This window comes from Manis pentadactyla, chromosome 2 (assembly GCF_030020395.1).
Source record: "Manis pentadactyla isolate mManPen7 chromosome 2, mManPen7.hap1, whole genome shotgun sequence".
In the NCBI taxonomy this organism is placed as follows: domain Eukaryota; kingdom Metazoa; phylum Chordata; class Mammalia; order Pholidota; family Manidae; genus Manis; species Manis pentadactyla.
The window spans coordinates 22,912,307-22,935,290 of record NC_080020.1 but is presented as its reverse complement, the minus strand read 5'-3'; the positions used below and the strand labels follow the sequence as shown (position 1 = coordinate 22,935,290).

The following is a 22,984-nucleotide window of genomic DNA, read 5'->3' as shown; positions in this document are numbered from 1 at the left end:
ATTGCCTGGAGCATTAGCAACAGCGCGTACACCAATTATGAAGTAAACTGCTGCTCACCACTTCGGAAGTCACTGCTGTGTCCCAAAAACTGATTTGGCGCTCTCCACGCCTTTATGAGGGCAGGCATCATCGAGGGGGATAATTCGCCCAAGCTCACAGGCTAGGAAGTGGTAGAGTTGGGCCCAGGTGTGGCCTATGCCCTTACATCAGCAGGCAGAACCCACGTGTGCCTGTCCCTCCTGTTCCCTGTAGGCAAAGACCATGAAGGTCAGCACGGTGGCGAACTCTGCACCATGTTCTGCCTCTGGGAAGGCCGTGGCCCACCTCCTCTCTGGGAAGTCGCCCAGGAAGTCAGCAGGGCCCTTGGCAAATACCGTCCCGGTGTCACGAACCGAAGAAGAGGGCAGTGTCCCGGCCCTGGGAGCTGCTGCCAAGTCTGGTGAGAAGCCGGCCTCCAGGAGCCGAGTCCCCGAGTATGAGCTGGGCAGGCAGGCCTGGGCACCACTTTGTCAAGCTCTGGGGCATTCTGGAGCTCAGAGTTTGTCTCCGTGACAGCAAAGGCCTCAGGCCATTTTCCCCTCCCCTTGAGGTGGGCTGGGGTCAGCTCAGGGGGCACCTTAGGCCTTGCTGAGGGAATCTGAGCAGCCTGAGTGGTATTGGAGCATTTTCTGGTCCATTGCTCTCAGGTGGGTAAAGGCCCACCACAGAGGCTTCGAGACTCACCTGAGAGCTCTGGGTTTGCCTTGGTTTTTCATGTTAAATAGGCATTTTCCTTGCCTGCCCCAGTGTAATGATGGAAGATTTTCTAAGCCATCAGGTGCTCACACATGTGCAGTAGGACCTATAGCCCTTACCAGGGCCTCAGCTGTGGGTTTTCAGGAGAGGTGGGGCCAAAATTCTGCACAGGAGAGACGAGCACTCAGCACCTGGCTCTGATTACCTGTCAGGAATGTCTAGAAAAGGTGGCCCTCGGTCTTCTCCCTTTTCATCCCTCAGGAATGGTGTCAGCAGGCCAGGCGGTCAGCTCCAGTGAGGACACCTCCAGCTCCAGCGATGAGACATATGTGGAGGTAACTGCCACCCATCCTCAGGAGTTGCCCTCTGCAAACCTCTAGCCCTCCCAGAGGCCTGGCCAGGGCTTGACACACTAGTGAGACCAGATCGGTTCTGCAAGTGTTTCAGGATGACAAGGATCTGAAAAGGCTGAGGCCTAGGAAGGGATGGGGTGGGAGGGGAGCCAGGTGCTGCTCATTGCATTGGGGCATGAGGAGGGTCTAGGGTTGCAGTGGAGAGATGCCACTCTGCATGTGCATTCTGCCCGTGAGACGAGGGAAGGCTTCCTGGGACAGGCAGCACTGGAGCAGAGCCTTGATGTACAAGGAAGGATGTGGGGACAAATGTTCAAGCAGAAAGAGCTGCACAGCAAAGGCCAAGGGGTAGGAGGGCGGCCGTCCTGGGGTGGCCTGGTTTACATTTCAGAAAGATCAGTGGTTGTGGCCTGGATTGGGGGATGGCGTAGAATAAAAGTAGTAAGACCCTTGAGAGGGCTGTTGAAGTAATGCTAGCAGGAGATGTTGGCGGCTGGCACCAGGATCCAGTGGAAAGATGTGGAGGGAAAACCAGCAGGTTTCAGGGCTGGATTGATCTGGTTGGTGCCTGGAGTCCTTCCCACCTCACCTCCCACTCACCCAGTAACCGGTGAATGCAGAGACCTTACTCCCATCAACTCCAAGCCTGGCTGCTACCCCATTCCGTTCTCACCTTCTGACCCTAGATACAGCTGTAATACAGGGCACCCTGGGCTCCCATTTCCCCCAGGCCCTGCCAAAGGAAAAGGAGCCACTCCTGGCCTGGGAGACCAGCAGCCAAGCAAGCACACAGCCTCCATGGGCTGCGGGGCTAGCCCAGGGTGCCAGCAGCAGTGAGAAGGAGTCTTAGAGGAGCTGGCTGCCCTCAACGCCCAGGGTCACGTGGGAGTAACTGATCCTGGGGGTTGGGGGCAGGGCACCACCAGCCATGGGAATGTCAGGATGTTAGCAGTCTGAGTAAGAGCCCAGAGACGGAGGAATGTGCCCAGAGGCCAGACTGGCATTTGAATCCTGGCCTCCTGGCCCTCAGGATGGCCGCCATGATCAGATGCTGTAGCTGAAAGGTCAGGAAGGGTGAGTGCTCCTGGCCAGGAGGAGCTGCCCCTCCATGCTGGACCCTGTGTGCAGAGCTTCCTGCCCCCAAGGCCACATAGATATGGGTTCCAGCTTTGCCCTTCAGTATTGAGTGATGTAACCTCTCTGAGCCTCGTGTCCGTTCCTGGAAAATGGATGTAAAGATAGCATCTTTCTCAGGGAGTTGTTTGAGAATCAAATGACATTAGGAAAAGACATTGTAAGCCTGGCAAAGATGATTGTTCCTTCCCTTATTCCATCCCCTTGTTCCAGGTGAAGCCTTCAGTAAAACCACCCCAGGTCAAAGCCTCAGCAGCCCCTGCCAAGGAGTCTCCAGGGAGAAGGGCAGCCCCAACCCCTGGGAAGGCAGGGCACGTGGCACCCCCAGTCAGAAGAGGTGCCCTGCCCCTCGCTGGCAGGGCCAAGAAGCCAGAAGAAGACTCAGAGAGCAGCAAGGAGTCTGAGAGTGAAGAGGATACCCTTGCTGGGATACCCAGCCAAGTGAGGCCTGGGGAGGACTGCCTCTCAGGGTCCCCGGGGCCCCCAGCAGCCAGGAACTCTCCCCTGGTCCCCACGGACTGGCAGAGTGCTATGTAATATGCTCAGCCTCTGCCGGAGAAGACTGTCCTTGGAGTCTGGGGAGAGGGATGGTGGGGTGGAAGTTGAAGGGCAAGGGCAGCCAGGCTTGCTCCAATGGCTGTGGAAACTGCCCTTCTCTTCAGGCAGGAGCCTGGGGAGAATGGCTGCTCCCCAAAGGGTGGTCCTGCCCCCAGCTCTGTCAGGAGCTCTCCTTTACCTCAGTGTCCATGTCTAGTAAGTGGGCTGCTATTCTCAACCCAGCTAGCCCTGCTGTGAAGAGACTTGAGAAGTTTTAATTGCCAGGTCCTCTGGCTTCTCAGGCTAATTCATGGCTTGGTAGCACATGAATCCAGTTACCTTCCATCTGCTGGGATCCCCTGCCCCGGGTGGATGGCCAGGTCTGCAGCCTCTGAGGCTCTGGGCACATCCCAACGGAAAGCAGAGGGGCTGGGGAGCTCTTGGAATCAGACCCTGGAAGAGGAAGGGGCAGAAAGCTGTGGTAAAAGGGCCCAGGAACCCGCCCAGAAAGGCCCCATCCCACACCTGGGACAGAACTGTAAGACACAATAAATAAGGCATAAGTAAGATTCACTGGGCCGTATGTTAGCGACTGAGGCAAAGTAGTAATGGCCATTTAAAATAGTCTAGGGATGTTCTTACTGAGGAGACATTTGATGGCCTGAAGGGGAAGTGAAGGGGCCGTGTGCCATGTGGATATTTGCAGGAAGGTCATTCCGCGCAGGGGGCACGTTAAGCACCCAGGCCCTAATGTGGGCAGGAGAGGGAGGATTGTAACAGATCAGTGTGCAGAGCCCTGCTGCTCAGCTCAGGTCGGTTCTCCTGTGCCCAGGGCCGACCAGTATTACCTGGTACCCATTTGTCAGAATGAGCCCAAGCACGAACTGTCACATAAAATCAATTTTCCCCATGATGGTTCAGACATTGAAGAGGCAAACCAAAAAGTCTGTCTGGAGCAGCCTGTACCCCCTGCATGGGAAGGTGTTCAGGAGGGCGGGAATCAGCTGCTGGCCGCCCTGCCAAAGCCTGAGACCAGCAAGGAGGAAGCCTGGGCCTTGGGGACCTTGCCCCAGGAGCTAGGACAGGCTTCCCAGGAGTCTCCTGCTATCTAGGTGCAGGAAGGCCAGGGAGGGCCTCACCTCACTCTGACCTCTCTTTGCATTTGGACTGCCTCTCTGTTCACCACATCCGGGCTCCTCTAATTCCTTCCCAGGCCTTTGCTTGCTCCCTCCCCTAAGGCCACTCAGATACGCACTAGGGGCCAGGACACTGAGGGTACAGCAGTGAGTCAGCCAGACTTGGTGCCTGTGTTCATTGCGCTCTCCTGCCGATGGGGGAGCCCAGCCAGAGAGAGGCTATAACACGTGTGCATGGCAGCAGTTGGGGCCACATGTGGGCCTTGGGGAGAACCACTGTAAGGAACTGGCATCTGCCTGGGGCCCAGAGGCTGAGGCAGGGGTAGCCAGGTGGATGGGCAGTGGGTATGAAGCTGATAGGCCAGGTCTGAGCACCAGTCAAGGTGGTGGGTGAGAAGAGAAGTGTGCAGGGCTTGTGAGCCCCCACTAAGGCCTGACTTCGTCTGAAGGCATCACCGGAGGGTAAGGAAGAGGACAAACTGCCCTTTCTCTTTTACTAGGCAAAGGTGTCGGAGAAAATTGTCCAGGTCAGAGCTGTGTCAAGTCCTGTAAAGGGAACCTCTGGGAAAGGGGCTGCTCCAGCATCCCCTGAGAAGGCAGGGCCTGCAGCTTCCCCGGCCAAGACAGGGAGGCCCCAGGAGGCCACAGAGAGCAGCAGCAGCAGCAGCGAGGAGTCAGACAGTGAGCAGGAGACACCCACTGCCAGTACCCTGCGTCAGGTGAGGCCTGGGAAGGGAGAGCTCCTGCAAGCGGCCTGCACACCTCCCCCTCTGCAGGAGTCCCAGACACACTCAGGAGTCCCTCTTCTCACCCCCAGTGTCATTTGCCCTGTCTGGTCTTCTGTCTCCTCCTGCCCACCCTCTGTTTGTTTCACTCAGGGGAAGCCCCTAGGGAAGACCCCCCAGGTCAGAGTTGCCTCAGCCACTGCCAAGGACTCCCCTAGGAAGGGGGCCCCTCCAGCACCCCCCAGCAAGACAGGGCCTGCAGCTGCCTGGGCCAAAGCGGGGAAGCAGGAGGAAGAGTCGGAGAGCAGTGGCGAGGAGGAGTCAGACAGCGATGGAAAGGCTCCAGCAGCTATGCCCCTAACTGCAGGACTGGCTCAGGTAAGGCTGCAGGACACCCACAATGGCCCTGTGCCCCCATTTGCCCTCCCCACCTCCTGTCTCACCTCACACACATTCTCCTGTAGGCCCCTTGCCTGAATCTGTCCTTTGCCACTCCCAGGCCAGAGCTGCCTCAGCTGCGGGGCCCTCAGGGAAGGGCACTGCCCCAGCACCCTCTGGAAAGACGGGACCCACAGCCACCCAGGCAGGGAAGCAGGCAGAAACCTCGGAGAGCAGCAGTGAGGAGGAGTCAGACAGTGAGGTCAAGGCACCAACAGCTGTGGCCCAGGCCCAGGTGAGGTCCCTGCCCTGAAGCGCTTCCCTCCTCCCTAACGCTGTGAATCTTTAAGTCTTTTGTGTCTGCATACAGCCATGCTTCACGCTCCCTCCCCTGGTCCTGTGTATCTTACTCCAGGCAAAGTCCTCAGGAAAAATCCCCCAGGTCAGATCTGCCTCAGGCCCTTCCAATGGGCTCCCTCAGAAGACTGGGCCAGCAGCCATCCAGATCAAGGCAGAAAGATCCGGGGAAGACTCGGAGAGCAGTGAAGAGTCTGACAGTGAGGAGGAGGCTACGACTGCCGTGACTCCGGCCCAGGTGACGCTGCCGGAGAGGCAGCTACAAAGCCTGCTACTGAGCCATCCCCGCCCATAGTGCCGCAAGATGCTGTGGGGAAGCGGGGCAGTGGGGCTCCACTCCAGAACAGATGGGGGCTCTGCATCCAGGCTCTGAACCTTTCTGGCTTCTGACTTCTGTGTATCCTCAGGCAAAACCAGCTATGAAAACTCCTCAGACCAAGGCCTCTCCCAGGAAGGGTGTCCCTGCTACCCCTGCATCTGCCAAGGTCCCCCCAGCGCGAGTGGGCACGCCAGCCTTCTGGAAAGCAGAAACAGCAGCTTCGCCAGCCTGCACATCACCCCCAGCTACAGCCAGGAGTGCCCAGAGGCCAGAGGTGGACTCTTCAAGCAGTGAGGAATCAGAGAGCGAGGAGACGGCTCCTACCACAGCAGTGGGACAGGTGAAGCCAAGTCTGCTTAGCTGGTTCGGGACCAGCTTTCCTGTATTGTTCGGGCTTCTATAGCACACCTCTCTTCCGTGCCGTTCCAGGCAAAGTCTGTGGAGAAGAGCTTCCCGGTGAAAGCTGCCTCGGCGCCCATGAAAGGGTCCTCAGGGCAAGGGACTGCTCCAGTACTCCCCAGGAAGGCAGGGCCTGCAGCGGCCCGGGGCAAAGCCAAGGCGCACGGAGACTCAGAGAGCAGTGAGGAGGAGCCAGACCTTGAGGAGGTGGCCGCTTCTCCAGCACAGGTGAGGCCTGAGAGGAGGCAGCCCCGCCCACCCACCCACGCTAGAGCCCAGGGCTGAGGATGGGCCTGTCAGGGCCGCTCTTGCCCCATGTGCAGAAGCCTCAGGAGCAACCGTGGCTTAGCCTTGTTCTGTCCATTTTCTACTCTGTCTTCTTTGCCCAGTGGAGCCGCAGGGTCTCCTTTGGGGTCTTTTGAGCTCCTACTTAGATTCCTATGCTTTCTACAAGCTCTGTTGAGCACCCCGTCTGCGAGGTACTGGCCTGTCTGAGGCTCCTGGGGCTCTGGCCTTCGGGGAGTTCCCAGCATAGAGGTGGGGCGTGCATATGGGCTGGGTTATTCCAAGATGTGTGAAAGGGTTGGGATAGAGAGTGTGCGCTGGGGCTCGCAGAGCATGGCTGGTGACGACAGATAGGGGTTTTTCAGGAGGGAATGCCTCTTGGAGGAAGTGGCATCTATACTGGGCTAGAGGCTTTGGCAGGCGAAGTGGAGTGTTCCACTCAGAGAAATCAGCCTAGGCAAAGGCCAGGGGGTAGGAGGGTACTGGCTTGGGTAAATTGCCCCCCCCTCTGGTGGGGTCACTGGGGGAGACAGTGTAAACAGCAGGGAGTTTGAAGCAGACTGCCTGGGTTCAAGTCCCAGCTCTATCCTAGCAATGATGAAACCCACCATTCTGTTTATTTTTCTGTAAATTGGAAATCAACCTTCATAGGGTTGAGAATTTAGCAAAATCTCACCTGCTACACTGAGCAAGGCACCTGGGCACAGCAGACTCTCATCCCTTACCCTGAAGGTGGGCCAGGCTCGTGGGGAACATCTCCCAGCCTGTAAGAGCTGGGAGAAGTGAAGATTGCTCACACTCAGCACTCACCCACCCACCATTTATTATTTTTAATTGTTGCTCTTTTTTTTTTTCAATAGCCACTCAAAAATTAGCATTTCTTTTTTTCTCTGTACCATAGCACACATTTCTGTGGGTTTTTTAAATCCCCTCTCGCTGTTAACCTGAAGGACCCGGGGTCCTGTAATTCCTCTACTGAGGTTTTAAACTGCCTGGGCCCTTCCAGAGTCTCAGCCTAACAGGCTACTACCCCCTTCTCCCAAGCTGCAAACACATTATAGACCAATGCCTTAAAAAGTTTCATTGTGCAGATTACTTAAATATTTGTCTTCCGACCTGAGCCTCCCACCTGTACCATGAGCTGGGTGTTCGTTTGCTTTGGTTTCTGGAGGAGGAAATTAGAGCTAGAGTTGTTGTTTGGTGACTGGCTCCAGCTCACCCAGCCAGGGAAGGTCAGAGCTGGGCCCCAGAATGCCTGCTTCAAAAGCCACTGCTTCCTTAGGCTGCATCTTGACCAGAACTTTTCCAGCCACAGAAATAGTTAGGCTTGTGGGCCTTACTTTCTCTCAGGGTAAAAAATAGAGGAGCTGATTTCTGTCAAGGGGCCTAGCCCCATCCGTAGCCTGGTGCCCTGTCAGAAGATGATGCCTTGCCTAGCTTCAAGAGGTCTGAGAGCCTCTGCTAAAACAGGCGAGGCTGATAGGACGACACTTGACTTCCTTTTCTTTGCCTTCATCTGAAGGGTGAAAATAATAACTATGTCTCCATTAAAAGGTTATTATGAGGATTAAATGAGATACTTGTATGGCTTCGCCCTCAAATGTTGAACACACTCACTGGGTTCCACACTGTTCAGCATTGCTGGAGTCAGAAATGAGTCAGGTGGTCTCTGATCTGCTCCAAGGTACCCAGCCAGCTCAAAGTAAACCATCCATGTGGGAGTTGAGGTTCAAAACAAATAAAAAAACAACAAAGACAGGCTTGGTTCTGAAAAACCAAATATGCCAGAGACTCAGGAAGATGATTCACAATTTAAATGCCATAGGAAGACAGCCTCGTGTGAGAACAGTGGGATGAGTAGTCAGTGTTTGATGATTAGCTAGGGTGCCTTCTGGGCCTGACCTTGTGTTAGATGTTAATCCTATGTCCTGTGACATTGTTACATCTGCTTATCAGTTCTAGTTGCTTTTAGTAAACTCCTTAGGATTTTGTATATGTAGATCACATTGTCTGTGAATAAGGACAGTTTTACTTTTTCCTTTCTAATCTAGATGGCGCTTATTTCTTTTTCCTGCGTTATTGCCCTGGCTGGAAGCTCTAATACAGTGTTGAATGCTGAATATTGGTGGTGATCTTTGCCTTATTTCTAAACCTCTAGGGTAAAGCATTCAAGTCTTTCACTGTATGTTAGCTTTAGGTTTTTCATAGATGCTCTTTCTCAAGTTAAAGAAGTTCCCTTCTATTCCTAGTTTGTTGAGAGTTCTTATCATGAGTTGGAGTTGAATTTTTGTCAGGTGTTTTTTTCTCTGTTAAAGTGATCTTGTTTTTTCCTTTGTCCTGTTGCTATTGCCACATTAGTTGATTTTCAGGTATTAAATTCAACCTTTCATTCTTGGGATAAATTCCACTTGGTCATGGTATATATTCCTTTTTATTTGTTGCTAGATTTGGTCTGCTAATCATTTGTTAAGGATTTTTTGTGTGTCTGTTCGTATAGAATATTGGCCTGTAGTTTTCTTGTGATGTCTTTGCCTGGCTTTGATATCAGGGTGATACTGGCCTCATAAAATGAGTTGGGTAATATTTTCTCCTCTGTTGTCAGAGCACTTGTGTTGGATGCTATTTCTTTCTTCATAGAGTGTCCCATGAAGCTGTCTAGGCCTGCACATTTGTTGTGTGGAGTAAGATTTTCTTATTACCAAGTCAGTTTCTTTAATTGATACTGGTCTGTTCAGATTTTTTCTTGAGTTAGTTTGTATTTCATGCTTTTTAATAGTTCTGTGCACAGTTAATAATTTGTGCCTTTCTAGAAACTTGTATATTTTCATCTCAGTTGCCTAATTTGTTGGCAGGACTTTGTTCATAAGATTCCTTTATGATTCTTTTAATTTCGTAGGGTTTATAGTGATACCTTGCTTTCTTCCCTAATTTGTGTCTTCTGTCAGTCTAGTTAATTAAAGATTTGTTGATTTTGTTGTTCTTTTCAAAGAAACAACTTTTAGTTTCATTGATTTTTTTTTTTTTTAACCCCCTGTTCTCTATTTCACTAGTTTCCACTCTGATCTTTATTATTCCTTTCACTACTGTGGGTTTGATTTGCTCTCCTTTTTCTAGCTTCTTAAAGTAGGCTTTAAAATTTTTATCTTAACTTTCTTCCTAATATAAGCACTTAAGTCTATAAATTTCCTCTTAAGGACTGCATCAGCTTTGTCCCATAAGTTTTGAGATGTTGTATTTTTTATTCTTTGAACCAATTTCCAAATATCTGGGACTATGAAGGTTTCTTTTTGTTGATTTCTAATTTAACCTTCCTGTGGATGGAGAACATCCATTGTATTATTTCAGTCCTTTTAATTTATTGAGACTTGTTAGGTCAACTTAGTCTTTGTGTTTTGTTTTGTTCTCGTGAGTGTATGTAGAAGACAGTCGTCCTCCCCTCTGGATGACCTGTGTTCAGTGCCAGTGAGCATCTTGGTCTTAGTCATACACAATCTGTGCTTTAGAGGATTTTCTTTCTTGAAGTCCTGACTCTTAATTTCATTTGGTCTCACATGGATAAGGGAAGCTGGGGGGTGGAGGATGGCACTGACCAGACGACGTCTCTGAATGAGGGAGGAGCCTTAAGATGATGGCAGATTCCTCATTCTATTTCACATCAGCAGTGCTTGCTTTCACACTCCTGTCAAGGATTCATTGGCAAGGATTTTGCTCTTTTTGGTTCTCATGTCTCTACATTTTATTTACTGGAGACCCTAACTTTTAGTAGATTACTTAGATATCAGTTCAGATTAGGTTAAGCTGAAGGAAACCTAAAACAACAGTGGTTTTTCTATCTTGTTCTGCCATCCTGAGTAACTGGCTCCCACTTCATAGATTAAGATGGCTGCTTGAGCTCCAGCTATTATCTCAGCATTCCAGCCAGCAGGGAGGAAGAAGACACATGTTTCCTACATGTGTGAGAAAGGCAAATGTATACTTGACTGGCATTGTATTAGCCAGAAGCTAATCACCCAACCACCCAGCTGAAAGGGAGCCTGGAAAACACTTGTTCTGTCTGGGTAGTCTCATGCATAGCTAACACTAAGGAAAGTACACACAATACAAGTCTGAGTGCTTATTACATGCCAGGCACTGAATCGCCCACTTAATCCTCACAGTAACCACATGGGTGGTCCTTATTATCCCATTTTACAGAAGAGAAACAGGCACAGTGAGGTCATGATCTGCACAGCTTCACACAGCTAATATGGGCAGGAGCCAGACTCCAAACGCCACCGTCTGGCTTGTGGCTGGCCGCTCCTGCCCCTCGCTTCCTCTCCTCTGTAACTCCCTCTCCTCCTCCTAGGCGAGGAAGCCCTCGATGAAAACCCCTCAGACCAAAGCCAACCCAGCTTCCACCAGTGCAGCTCTGGCCAAAGGGGCAGCGTCGGCTCCCGGAAAAGTGGTCACTGCAACTTCTCAGGGCAAACAGTGGTCCCCAGCCAAGGCAAGTGGCACCAGGAGCCAGAGGAGGTGGGGTGGAAAAGAATACCGAGCAGTGGCCTACCTGGGCAAGGGCCCTGCGCTGGCAGGAGTGACCTCCCACAGGCATACCATGGGTGGCACTTAACCTAAAAAGAACCATGCTGTCCACTTCCTTCCTCAATACTGTTAACTCCCCATGATTCAGGCAAAGTCACCAGCAAGAACTCCCCAGAGCAGCACCGTCTCAGTAAGAGGCCAGGTGTCTCTGGTAGCTGTGGGGAAGTCAGAGGCCGCAGCAGTCCAGGGCCAGCCAGGGGCCCAGAGGAGGCCTCAGAGAGCAGTGAGGGGGAGGCACCCGCTCAGGGGAGGCCCAGGGAGGGCTGAGTGCAGCCCTGTGCTTCCCTCTGTGCCAGGAGCTGCCCACAGTTTCACAGTCCCCATCCCTCTCAGCTCCCTCCCCTGATTCCGTTTCTCTCGCTCCAGGCAAAGCCCTCAGGGAAGATCCCCCAGATCAGAGCTGCCTCAGCCCCCACCAAGGGGTTCCCCAAGAAAGGATCTGCCACAGCTCCCCCTGGGAAGAAAGGACCGCCAGCCAATCCGGCCGGGAAGCAAGAGGAGAACTCAATGAGCAGCAGCAGCAGCGAGGAGTCAGACAGTGAGGGGGAGGCTCCCGTGACCGTGACGCCGGCCCAGGTGAGGCCTAAGGAGGAAGAGCTCTGATACCCGGCCGCCGGGCCCCCTCCACCCACTCTGCAGTTAGAACTTAGGTTCCGGGCAGGTGAGGAAAGAAGAGCAGATGAAGGCTGTGCCCCCAGGGTCCTCTTCAGCTGCCAACTTCCCTGTCTCCTTATACTGTGAGACCTGCTGTACACACCTCCCTCCCCCTCAAAAAAAAACAGCAGGACCTTACCTAGCTTCATGTGAAGCCTAGGAAGTTGGAAGAGAAGGAATGAGGAACTGACTCATCTAGACGATGCTGCAGAAAGAGGCAGGCGTGGCTGTCCTGCAGAAGTTCAGGGTGACAAACCCCCAGGACTCAGAGGGCTCAGACACAGGATGGAAATGATTGATGCAGGCCTGGTGGATGTGATAGATGGCAGCTGACATTGAGCTTTGGTGTTAGGAGAGACAGTGGAGAGTGGTGGTGACTAGTGCAAACTGGAGAGCCCTTACCCCTTCTAGAAAGACGGTCCCTGCCAGCCCAGTCAATTGTGATCTTGTGGAAATGTGCCCTCCATGTGGCCAGATCTTGTACTTCTTAAGGGAAATGAAATCCCTGTGCCAGGCCAAACTCCAATCCCTGTCTTAGATTTCTGTTTCTTTGTGACTAAAACAAGGGCCAAGAGCTCTGCTAAGTGCTGCTGGCACTCTCCTCTGCCTTCAGTGTGGCAGACCAGCAGCTGACACTCTTGTCTTGCTGAGACAAAGGGCTGAGGCTGCTGGCCCTGCCCTCAAGGCGCTCACATTATAGGGCCTGGTGAAGTGGCTAGACTATCGGAGGGCATTCTGGTAGTGCTCTGACGGCGCAGGAAGAACAGCTCTCTGAGAGGCCAGAAGAGAAGATGATTAAGCTGAACTTGAAGGAAGACTGTGGGCTCACCAGCCCAGAAGTAGAGAGGGACGTTCAAGGTTGGCTTGGTGTGCAAAGTGTGTAAACACAGCACTGCAGCCTCAGGTTTTCGTGGTTTCTGACTCATGCATCCACTCCAAGTTGAGAGTCAGCTCTGAAAAGGGGGTCAGCAGAGTGGAGGGCTGTGGTTCCAGTGGCTGCAGGGCATGCCAGGCCAGCAGCTGTCCCCAGCGTGCGTGCAGGAAGCCCTCACCATGAAGAGCCAGCACGTGTGGGAGTTGCTGCTCGTTGGCTGCGGTTTCCCCACCCCTGGTCCCTCAGTTGTGCTCCCGCTCAGCTAACACCCCCACTCCCCCTCCACATACTTGTCTCCTCAGAAGGAGGGTGACTCTAAAACTGCCAAAAGCAAGACCTTGACTCCTGCCCCACCAGAGAAGAATGCAGAGGGATCCTCGGAAAGCAGTGATGAGGAGCTGCCGGCAAGCCAGGTAGGCCGAGCCTTCTGGGAAACCGCAGGCTTGGGCGGGCAGGGCAGGGCAAAGCTCTCCTCCTTCAGCAGCGCCTCACAGCTCCCCGAGCTCTTTCCTCTGTTTTGACATTTTCACAATAAACCCTGTGAGGGAGGCAGCAGAGCAACATGGAACACCCAGATGCCAGGGCCAGTGGGGGGTCAAAGCCGGCTCTCGCACACCCTCGCCCTGTGACCCTGGGCACACCCTGCCCACTCTGAGGCCAGACATGTCAGCTGTAAACCCGGTAACAGCCCTCCCTCCTGTGCCTGCCCTGGTGCAGAAGCACAGCATACTGCCTGACGGAGTGCCTGCCACTGCACGAGGGTGCTTGGTGGTTGGCAGGAATCTGCCTGAGTTCAAGTGATTTCCCCAAATCCCCATGGCCCGTGAGGAGCCAAGAATGGGGCAGATGCTGGCCCCTGTGTATGCCCACTTCCTGCCTGGGTCCGGGAGCCTTCTCTGCGGGGCTTGATTCCATGGGCCTGGTCTGATAGCACAAAAATAATGATGAACAACTACACTTCCTGTATGCCTGGCACTGTGCTAAGTCCCATACTCGTTCTGTTTAATCCCCACAACAGCCCTATGAGGCTAGGTCCTTCTTTTATTCCCATTTTAAGGAGGAAGGAACGGGGCTCAAAAGTTAAGTGTACCACCCTAGCATCAAAAGTCTGGTGGTGAATGGACAGACCTAGTGTTTGAACCAAGGCTGTTCACATCCTGACTGGCTCCTGGCGCTACCTCAACACTCCCCTCCCCAGGAAGGAAGAAAGCGGGGCTCAGGCACTGCCCTCTGGCTCTCTGTGAATCCTTCAGAAAGCTGCTTCCTTCTCTGAGCAGGAGCTAAACAGCAGGGAGGGAGGGGCTGCTTCGCCCTCTGCGGGGGTGACTGGAACAATTCAAATGAACAGCATGCTTAAACTGAACCGTTTAATTGGTATGTCAGTCCTGAAGGTTCTGGAGTCCCTATTAAAAAAGAGGGGAAAAGTCGGCAGTTTGTGCATTCCGCTGGGAGGATACAGGGAAGGCAGCACAGCCTGGGTCGGGAGCTGCAGCCCCCTCCTAACTGAGGGCTTTATCTCCTTAATCCCCAGCTCACTGATTATGATGATTATTGTTGTTATACATTTATCAAGCACTTCTCTACTGACAAGTTTCACTCTGCCTTTATTATTAGTCTATCAGACAGGGAAAGGGATCCATGCCAAGGTGGGGGCAGAGCCCCAGGCCAGCAGGCAGAGGGGGTTGTGGCTACGTTCCCAGGCCTCCTCACTGTGCCTCAGTCTCCCCACTTGCAAGGCATAGGGCCCACCCTTTTGCCCTGAGAGACACTGGCTCAGCCCTGGGGCCTTAAACCAGGGCAGGGTCTGTGCTGGGGCCTGTGGTAGGTACCAAATTAAAAATTCATGGGCATTTCAAGTTGTGTCAGAGAGAAAAAGGAGAAACTAAATTTCAAGTATTGAGTCAGAGGCTAGCATGGCTGGTCCTAGAGGGAGCCCAGTCTGGTTCCTGGACAACTAAATTCCAGTCCTGGCTCTTGTACCCGTTTTCCAGTCACCCTGGATGAGGCTACTTGCCCTCCGTGAGTCTCACGCTTCTCAGCCCCTGGGACGAGACTCCCTAGTGGCTAGTGAACCATGGAGACCCCAGGCTGCATCCCCAGAGAGTGGGGTGGGGCTGGCCACCTAGGAGTTCTGAGAGAGGCTCTTAGAGCCTCCTCTGGTGCCTTTGTGGCTGTGTCCCGTCCCCAGGCTCAGCAGCCTGGGTCAGTCAGCTCCCCACCTCCACTGTGCCCCAAACTGGAATGAGGTACAGTTGTGAGGAGCTCAGCCAGGACAGGATTCAGGCCCTGCAGTAGGAAGGGAGTCCTGGCGTTCCCTCTGGGCCTTTGCTGCCCAGTATCTCCAGGAAGGCCAAGCCAAATGTTCAGGCTGGTACAGCCTCCAGTGAGTCTTTGACCCCAGAAGGAGGGCCCTTGTCAGCCCTGTGTGTACTGGGCTTTGCAGCTTCCAAAACACATCAGAGCCCCTCCAGTGAGGGAGCCCTGGCTGGGATTACTAAGAGTCCCTCCAGCAGGTGGGAAACAGGCCCACGAAGTGCAGGGCCTGACCACACAGTGAGGTCGTGGCAATGGTGGGATCAGAAGTGAGTACCCCACGTCCCTGGGCAGCGTGGCCCGCCTCTTGAGCTCTGCTGTCGTAGCACTGCACTCACACCCAGGCCTCAGCCGGGTCTGCGTTGTCCCCCTGCCTTGCGTGGCCATGCCCCCTGCACCACCCCCAGCCCAGAGGCTGGGCAGGTGGAGTGAGGAGGAGGCTTTGGCTGCTGAGCTGCTTTTAACATCCCAGACGCTATTGTTTGCCTCGGTGGGTTCACCGCCTCTCCATCCCCAACAATCTGTTCCTGTCTTCTCACATATATATAGATCCCCCTCCCTCAGCTGTAAACCTTCTCCCACTTCCCATCCTTCTCTTTTTTATCCTGTGGGAAGGAAGGCTCTGGAAGTGGCAGATCAAAGCAGCTGCAGGGGAGGCTGTTTGGCAGTGGCAGGAAGGGCCCAGCCCGGCAGCACCTTTTTGCTCTACTTTTCACTTTAGTTCCCCACCACCCCAGGGGTGGAGCGGTGGGCAGGGAAGGGTGTGGTGGACAAGAGGGCTCCCAGTCCGGGGCCCCGGGCAGCCCCTTCCTGTGGCCGAGTCTCCCTACGGTCCAGAGAGGGAGTGACAGTCGCACCAGATCCGACCTTTGAGGAATGGACAGCAGACTCTTGGCCCGTGACTCTTGCACTCGAGGGGCCCTTGCGTGCAGTGGGCATATCCCGGTGGGGCTGCAGGTCCTAGATAAAGAACCCCCGCATACCATCCTCAACCTCAACCTTAGCAACCCTGAACTCGTGACCAGGCTCATTTCATCCAAACCCTCCACTCAGTTCCCAGAGCCCCTAGATAACATTAAAAGAAAAAAAAACAAATGAAAAAAAAGCACAACCACAATACACCACATCTAAAAAACTTGGCCTTCCTGGTAGCCCCATTTCCCTGATTGTTTCAGGAATGATAGTTTTAGATCTAATGTTCACAGATAAGGACCACATACTGCATTGGGTCCCTTAAGTCTTAATCTGTTGGGTTTTCCCCTGTGCAGTTTGTTACAGACACTGGGTTGATGTAGCTGGGTCACTGCATCCTGAGCCACATCTTGGAGGCTCTATCAGAGTCTCTGGGATGGGGACAGTGAGACTGAACAGCTTCCCAGGCAGCTGAGCGGCACTCTGCTCAGAGCACCCACTCACCAAGTGTCCACCTCTGGAGTCAGCCAGATGAAAGAGGTCTGAACTGAATGTTCTGGCCCTGACGCTGCTTCAATCAGGCAACTCTCCTCCCCTCTCTGGACTTGCAGTTTTCCCACCTGTAGAGTGGAGCTGATACTATTAACCTCAGGGGTTCATGTGAGGCTCACATGGGCCCCTGTAAGGCGCTGTGCTGGGTCTTGGCAGGTGCATGGGCTGGGGTGAGCTGGGAGTGTCCTGGGCAGCTGAAATGGCCTCTGTACACAGCTACCCTGAGCTCTCTGGATCCCTTGCCTTGTAAAACCCTCCCCCACCCATTTTTCCGTGTTCCTGGCCAACCGTTTAATCACTGGGGGGGTGTGTTTTGTTTTTGTTTTTCAAGGTGATTAAACCCCCTCTGATTTTTGTCGACCCTAATCGTAGTCCAGCTGCCCCAGCTGCTACCCCCGCACAAACCCAGGCTGCGAGTGCCCCCAGGAAGGCCCGGGCCTCAGAGAGCACGGCCAGGAGCTCTTCCTCAGAGAGCGAGGATGAGGACGTGATCCCTGCTACGCAGTGCTCCACTCCCGGTGAGCGCGCACCCACTCTGCAGGGCTGGCTCCCCTGCTGCCGCTGCGGGGCTCACTGGGGAGGGGCCGCCTGCACACACACAACCCCACTGAGCCCCGGAGGGAGAGGATGCTGGCTGAGTCACACAGTGAGTTGTTGGTCCGGGTGGACTCAACCCGGTCTCTGGATTCTGCTTGGTTCGTCCCAGTGAGGAGGGACTGTCTCAGATCCCCAGTTCTGGAGGAATATGTGGCTAGAAGCTGCAGGGACCAGGTTTCCACCCAGTCTAAGGAAGAGCTTTATAGCAGCTGACTGCTTGAACAGAGGAAGTCTGTGAGGTGGTAGTGAGCCTCCCATTCCTGGTGGCATCTGAAGGGGTGAGGGAGTCCCTAACTAGATGTCATAGGGAAAGCTGCCATCAGTGGAAGACAGGGCCAGATCTAGGATCTTTAAACATCTGAGAATCTGTGATTCTGACAGTGATAACAGGGAAATGGCTAATACTATTATAACATTTTTTATCAAGATTCTAATACCTGATCCTGGTAAGCTAATCAAGAAATACAGATTTGCACAAAAGAAAAAATACCACTGTAATCTCACTGCCTGGGATAATACCTGTAACAACCTTGTGACTGTTGACTTTACAAGAACCTAAGAGACCCCACACCACACACTTAATGCTGGATGATCTTCACTTGCTATGCTGAGACATTACACGTTTACAGTGTGATCCTTGGTGGCGACAGAGTAGTCCTCTGAGTAGAGGTACCAGAGTTCATTTACTCAGTGCCAATGCTAGAGGACACTGAGGTCCTGTTTGGGGGTGTTTTGGACTGTCATAAACAGCGCTACAGTGAACATTATGTGACCTTTGCAGATGACCAGAGTGGCTCTCATGAAGACTGTTTTAAATGCACAGCTGCTCATTTGGTGCCAGTGCTCCTGCCCATGGCTCAGAAGCAGCTGAGGGGGAACCCAGTGGAGGACTGAGGTGTAGGGAGGGGCCAAGGAGAAAGCCTGGGGTCACAGCAACCTTGTGAGCTCCCTGAGCCTTGTCACTAGAGGCTGTAGCAGCTCCTGCCTCAAGGGCTTGGGGGTTGGGGAGGCATCAAAGGGGCTTGTGCCACATAAGCCCTGAGTACCATGTCACATCCCCAGGAAGAACTGATAAGTGGGTATTGCTGCAGCTGGTGAGGCCATGGGGGCCTCTGGGCCCTGACATGCCCCTTTCCTGCTCCATTTCAGCCATCAGAACCCATGTGGTGACTATGCCCACGGCCCCCCCAAGGACAGCCCCCAGAGCCAGTGCTGTTGGGGCCAGCAGCAGTGCGGGGCCCGGTCGGGTGTCAGAAGTCAAGAAGCAGGAGGCGCCAGCCACCCAGGTACTTGGCAGGCAAGGGAGGGCTGAGGGGCTCCCTGCACTCCCCACCTTACCCACTCGTGCTGCCAGGTGGGACGGCGATTCCTCTCCCCAGCCCCGCTGCAGGCGGCTGCCCCTTACAGCCAGAGCCTTGCCCTGCCTGCCGGCTGCAGCCCCAGTCCGGACTCTGGAGGTACCTTTCAGGTGTCAGAACAAGTAACCTGGGAACACGGCACCTGGGCAAGGCCAGCACTCCTCCACGCCCCCATCAGCTTTTCCAGTGTGGCTGCATTTGATTTGTTTGTTTTTCCTCTCAGTTCCCAAATGCCATGAACAGAAATTACCCTTTCTTAGTGCTCATAATACTTTCCGTTAGCATTCTTCCCAGCCTTTACCATTTTCTGTGTTTTTATTTGGTCCTCTCCTACATCCCCAAACTGGGCAGCGCATAGCTAATGGCTCAGTTGTTCAAATGATACGACTGAGTGCTGTCCCCTCCACAAGAGAGGGCTGAGGCTTCCGAGATCCAGCAGGGCCAGAACTGAGGTCTCCGGTCCCAGGCCTTTGCTCTTGCAGTTTGTTTTCCCATATTATGCGTGCCGACTCTTTTTACTTGAGAGGGCAGGAGAGAGTGGGAGTGGGCCATTTGGGGTTATGGGCACCCCCAGTTCAGAGGGGCTCATCAGGAGCCACAGCCCAAGAAGGGCTTCCTGGAAGCAGGGGTGCCAGCCGGGTGGGTAGCCAAGCTGTGGTCACTGTACCCAGCAACCTGCACCCGCTCGGCCATCAGCCACCAGGTGGCGCCGAGCCTCTGGCCATACCAGGCCCTAGGCACACAGCAGGAAGAAGGCAGAATGGGTCCTTGCCCTCGTGGGCCAGGAGGTGAGGAAGCAGAAAAATGAAGTGCTCGCCGACTGGTGGGTGCTCTGAAGGAAACCGAATGTAAGCTAGAGAATAGTGGGGTGACCTCCTCTAGAAAGGAGAGGCTGGGGTGACATACCCTGGGGGCCACACTGACTCTGGGGAAGCAGCCAAGCCAGGGTGAGCTGGGGGGCACTCCAAGCAGGGAAACCCAGGTGCAGGGGCCGTCTGGGGAGGCACTGGGGGTGGGAGCTGGAAGAAGGTGCAGTGGCCAGAGGAGGCTGCAGGAGGGGGGGGCCAGGTCTACCGGGGCCACCAGCAGCTAAAGGGGGCCGGGGGCCTGGAGGTTTTCAGTGCAGAGTCACACCCAGTCCTTCTCCCGTTCTCTCTCCCTGGCTGCCAGTGGATGTGGGGAGCAGAAGCAGCATCAGGGAGACCACTGAGGCGGTTTTGGAGCCGCCAGGCTGGAGTCTTGTCCCAGTGAAGGCCCAGATTGAGTAGTGGGGCCTAAGCCGCTTCCCTCCCTTGGGATGGGAACTGTCTTTGGGCCTCTGCAAACAATATAATCAGCTCAGAACCTGAAGCCTGGCACCATTCCCTGCCCATGTGGTGGGATTGCCCTTCTGATAGCTGCTCAGTCCCCCCCCTGCAGCCTGGTAGCTCCTGCTGCAGATAGAGGTCCTGCCTACCCCAGGGGCTGGTACAGATGATATTTGGGAACCCAGGAGTCTCAGGGCTGTGCTTGGCTGTCCACAGGTAACAAAGAGGAACCCAGCTCACCTCCCACTGACCCAGGCTGCCCTGAAGGTCCTTGCCCAGAAAGCCAGTGAGGCCCAGCCTCCTGCTGCCAGGCCCTCATCTTCAAGTGTGGTGAGCTGAGGGGGTGGGGGTGGAGGCCGTGCCCTGCCCTGGAGGGGACAGCGATCAAAGACCGCAGTGGGGAAAAGTGAGGGCCCAGCAGTGCCAGCACGAAGCTGCCCTGTGAATTTAACTCACGCTTCCCCCCCCGGCCTCTGCCCACCTGAGAGACCCGGGGGTGGGATGAATGCAGCTGCAAGCTAAGCAACTGTAGGCTCGCCAGCGCCTGGCCCACACCCCAGCCAAGGCGCTCTCACCGCCAGGTCTTATTTCCCCTGACTTCTCCTGCCTCTCTTTCTCCTCTCACCGTATTAGATTGGCAGTGCTCTGGGAACACTCCCTGTGACAAGTCCCCGGAGCGCCCCTGCACAGGCCAAAGGGACCAACAAGCTCAAAAAACCTGCAGTTCCTCCAGTCCAGCAGGCCATGACCACTCCCTCGGGGCGCCCCAAAGCCAGGGCCTCCGGGACCTCAGATGACAGCAAGGACAGCAGCGGCAGCTCCTCTGGGAGTGAGGAGGATGACAAGGGGCCCCAGGTGGCTCTGGCGGCCCTCAGGCTGGGTGAGAGGCCTGGGAGGGGAAGGCCAGCGGGCCTAGAGACGGAGGGACCCGCTGGTGGGGCCCTGGGCTGAGGCCTCGGCCCCATGTCCACTGGTTCTGCCCCATGGGACATGGTACCCACGCTGGGCTTCCATTCCCCTACCCAAACAACCCCTCGAGGAAGCTGGGCCAAGTGAGGCTACAGAGCTTGTGATTCTGCTGATTGCCCACTCCCAGCTTTGGGTATCAGGCCCAAATTCCAGGGCCACGCACCCACCCAGCACCACAGGGAGCGGGGAAGTATAGGCTTTGGGAATTAGAACAGAAGGTTCTGGCGTGCAGGTGTTTCACCTGGATGCTGCGAATAGCAGCTGACCTTTAAAGGGAGCAGTGGGAGCAGATGGAGCCTTGGGCAGGAGGGAAAGGCACGCAGAAGGGGACCAGGCCGGCCTGGGACCCTCCTGAAGCGGGGACTCCTAACAGGGTGCCTGTGCCTGTCCAGCAGGTCCTGCCCCCTCCGGGAGGGAGGCCCTGGTGGAGGAGACCACAGCAGAGTCCAGCGAGGACGAGGTGGTAGCGCCTTCTCAGGTAACGCCGAGGGGGGAAGCTGGCAGCCGCAGGGCTCTTGGGGCAGGAGCTCCAGGCCAGGTTTCTGCCCATCTGGTGCAGCCTTAGGTGTAGGATGTCCCCCCGGGTCAGGGGCCTGAGCCCTTCCTTTTGCCAGGGCCCTGGGCAGGGTCCCGTCTGTATGGAGCCAGGCTGTCTTCTCAGACGCCCCATTTCAGCGTTAAAGTCGTTTATCAGCTGACTCTTGGAGGCTGTAGAAGGGCCTGCTTCAACTTTAGATGATTCCCAGATAAAAACATTCTTCAGTGAGATGGGATTTCTTTTAAGGTTACCATCTGTACATAGCAAATGCTAGGGATTTTCCATTCACATTAGTAACTAATTTCCTTTTAAAATATGCTTGTCTAAAGTATGTACCGATTAAAACGGTGCAGGAGGTACACAAAAAAGTCTGGTGGACGCCCTGCCTGGCTCAACAGGGTCGGCCTGAGCCTAGGGCTCCTGAGCTGGTCTCTCCCAGCAGGCCATGCCCTCTGGGCTGGGAGGGGCCTATCCTGGCTACTTTCACACTGGGCTTCGTCAGTCTCTCCTCTCAGGTTATGTAACCCCTGGGCAGACTCCAGCCAATCCCCAGGCTTCAAAGGCCACCCCCAGGCCGGACCCCAGCACCTCAGCTTCTACCCTGGCCACCAAAGAAGCCCCAGATGGCAAGCCAGAAGTGGAGCCCCAACAAGCAGCAGGCAGCATGTCTCCTAAAACATGTGAGTCAGGGGCCCAGGAAGGACGCAGCAGGACTTAGAGGGACAAGGCCCTTCTGTCCTTCCCTCAGCAACACTCACACCAACAGGGCCTCATCTGTACCGCAGGGAACCCCACACCCAGCTGTCTGGCTCGTATGGCCTGGAACAATCTGGAAGTCCGGTCTTCCAGCCCTGTGGGTACATCCCTGCCCTAGAGGAGGTGGGTGCACCTTGACTCGTAGAGTGGGTCTGGCTCCCCCTAGATGCCCCTGATGACTCCTCTTCCTAATAAATGGGCTCCTGGTGTGAGCCGTAAGGACCCAGGATAGCTCAGACAAAAGGCAAGACCCATGTTTGGAGAAGTCCCCAGCACATGGCAAAGCTCCTGGGTGATGATCTAACTTGGCTGTAAAGCCTCAGACAAGACCCTGGCCATCCGGCCTCTGCGTCGTAACCGTGGAAGATGGGGGTTGATACATCCTGCTGTTGAGGTGTGACATGCATAGAAAGTAAACATGTAGTTTCTGGAGGGCAGACGAGTGCTCAGGTCACCCAGCCTGGGGCATCAGCCACCTCTGATCCTGCCAGTGCTGATGAACAGGTGTCAGACGGGCACAGCTGGGACAGTTCTAGGGGCTTGCCAGCCTTGATCCTCTAGGCTGTTTGTAGACAAGGGGCAGAGAGGTGGGTTGTGGGAAAGAGGTTTCCAGGGCAAACTGCCTTCCAGCTTCTGCCCTCCAGCAGACTCCCACTCTTGCCAGGAAGGGCCCCAGGACAGAACTGGGCCTCCATCTGTCTTGGGACTCCCCCTGCTCAGTCTGTCTTGCCCGTTCCCCCAGCCCACCACAGCTCTGCAGCCAGAACCACTTCAGACCCACCCTGGGGCCCGCCGCACTCTGCAAGGAACAGCCCCAGCTTCATGACACGGAAGGGGGCCCCTGGGAGTTTCGGGGCAGTGCTGACCCACATGCCACTGTCAGACCCCTCCTGGGCCTTGGGCTTCTAGCTGCAGCGTGCCTGGGGCTGGGCCAGCAGAGGCTTCATTGCGCATCCTCTCCCCCAGTGTTCTCTTCGTGGGAGGCGTGTGTGACAGGGAGACATTTTAGAGGGGGCTGTGGAAGATTTTTTTCACACGCGTAGTCAGCACACAATTATCAAAGGAGAACAGAGGCGTGGAAAAATCTAAACAAAGGCTGCACCAGAAGTCACTCTGGCAGGCAGTAAACCTGCTTAGTCAGCTACCACATACATACCACCCATCACCCCCGGACTGCCTGGAAGCGGGATCTGTATATGGATGGGCTTTGCTTT

At 54.8% G+C, this 22,984-nt stretch overlaps 2 protein-coding genes across 8 annotated transcripts in view; one reads left to right on the top strand and one right to left on the bottom strand.

Annotated features, from left to right (window-relative positions):
- The window catches only part of TCOF1 (treacle ribosome biogenesis factor 1), a 34,827-nt gene that overhangs the window by 8,268 nt on the left and 3,575 nt on the right, over positions 1 to 22,984 (top strand). For 2 of the 7 annotated variants that reach the window (XM_036881481.2, XM_036881480.2), the window contains exons 5-22: positions 254 to 440; positions 998 to 1,071; positions 2,437 to 2,664; positions 4,397 to 4,615; positions 4,775 to 4,999; positions 5,121 to 5,294; positions 5,415 to 5,594; positions 5,764 to 6,015; positions 6,105 to 6,302; positions 10,705 to 10,845; positions 11,307 to 11,516; positions 12,771 to 12,881; positions 16,577 to 16,763; positions 17,992 to 18,128; positions 19,724 to 19,837; positions 20,141 to 20,387; positions 20,869 to 20,954; positions 21,517 to 21,694. In XM_036881481.2, coding sequence (XP_036737376.2) covers positions 254 to 440; positions 998 to 1,071; positions 2,437 to 2,664; positions 4,397 to 4,615; positions 4,775 to 4,999; positions 5,121 to 5,294; positions 5,415 to 5,594; positions 5,764 to 6,015; positions 6,105 to 6,302; positions 10,705 to 10,845; positions 11,307 to 11,516; positions 12,771 to 12,881; positions 16,577 to 16,763; positions 17,992 to 18,128; positions 19,724 to 19,837; positions 20,141 to 20,387; positions 20,869 to 20,954; positions 21,517 to 21,694 — 3,148 coding nt within the window. The remainder of the gene's footprint in view (positions 1 to 253; positions 441 to 997; positions 1,072 to 2,436; positions 2,665 to 4,396; positions 4,616 to 4,774; positions 5,000 to 5,120; positions 5,295 to 5,414; positions 5,595 to 5,763; positions 6,016 to 6,104; positions 6,303 to 10,704; positions 10,846 to 11,306; positions 11,517 to 12,770; positions 12,882 to 16,576; positions 16,764 to 17,991; positions 18,129 to 19,723; positions 19,838 to 20,140; positions 20,388 to 20,868; positions 20,955 to 21,516; positions 21,695 to 22,984) is intronic. The other 5 variants (XM_057490731.1, XM_057490733.1, XM_036881482.2 and 2 more) reach the window with 5 other exon arrangements.
- Positions 19,064 to 22,984, bottom strand: part of RPS14 (ribosomal protein S14) — a 51,178-nt gene continuing 47,257 nt past the window's right edge. The window contains exon 5 of the mRNA XM_057490752.1: positions 19,064 to 19,107. Within this exon, the coding sequence (XP_057346735.1) occupies positions 19,079 to 19,107 (29 nt within the window). The 3' untranslated portion in view covers positions 19,064 to 19,078. The remainder of the gene's footprint in view (positions 19,108 to 22,984) is intronic.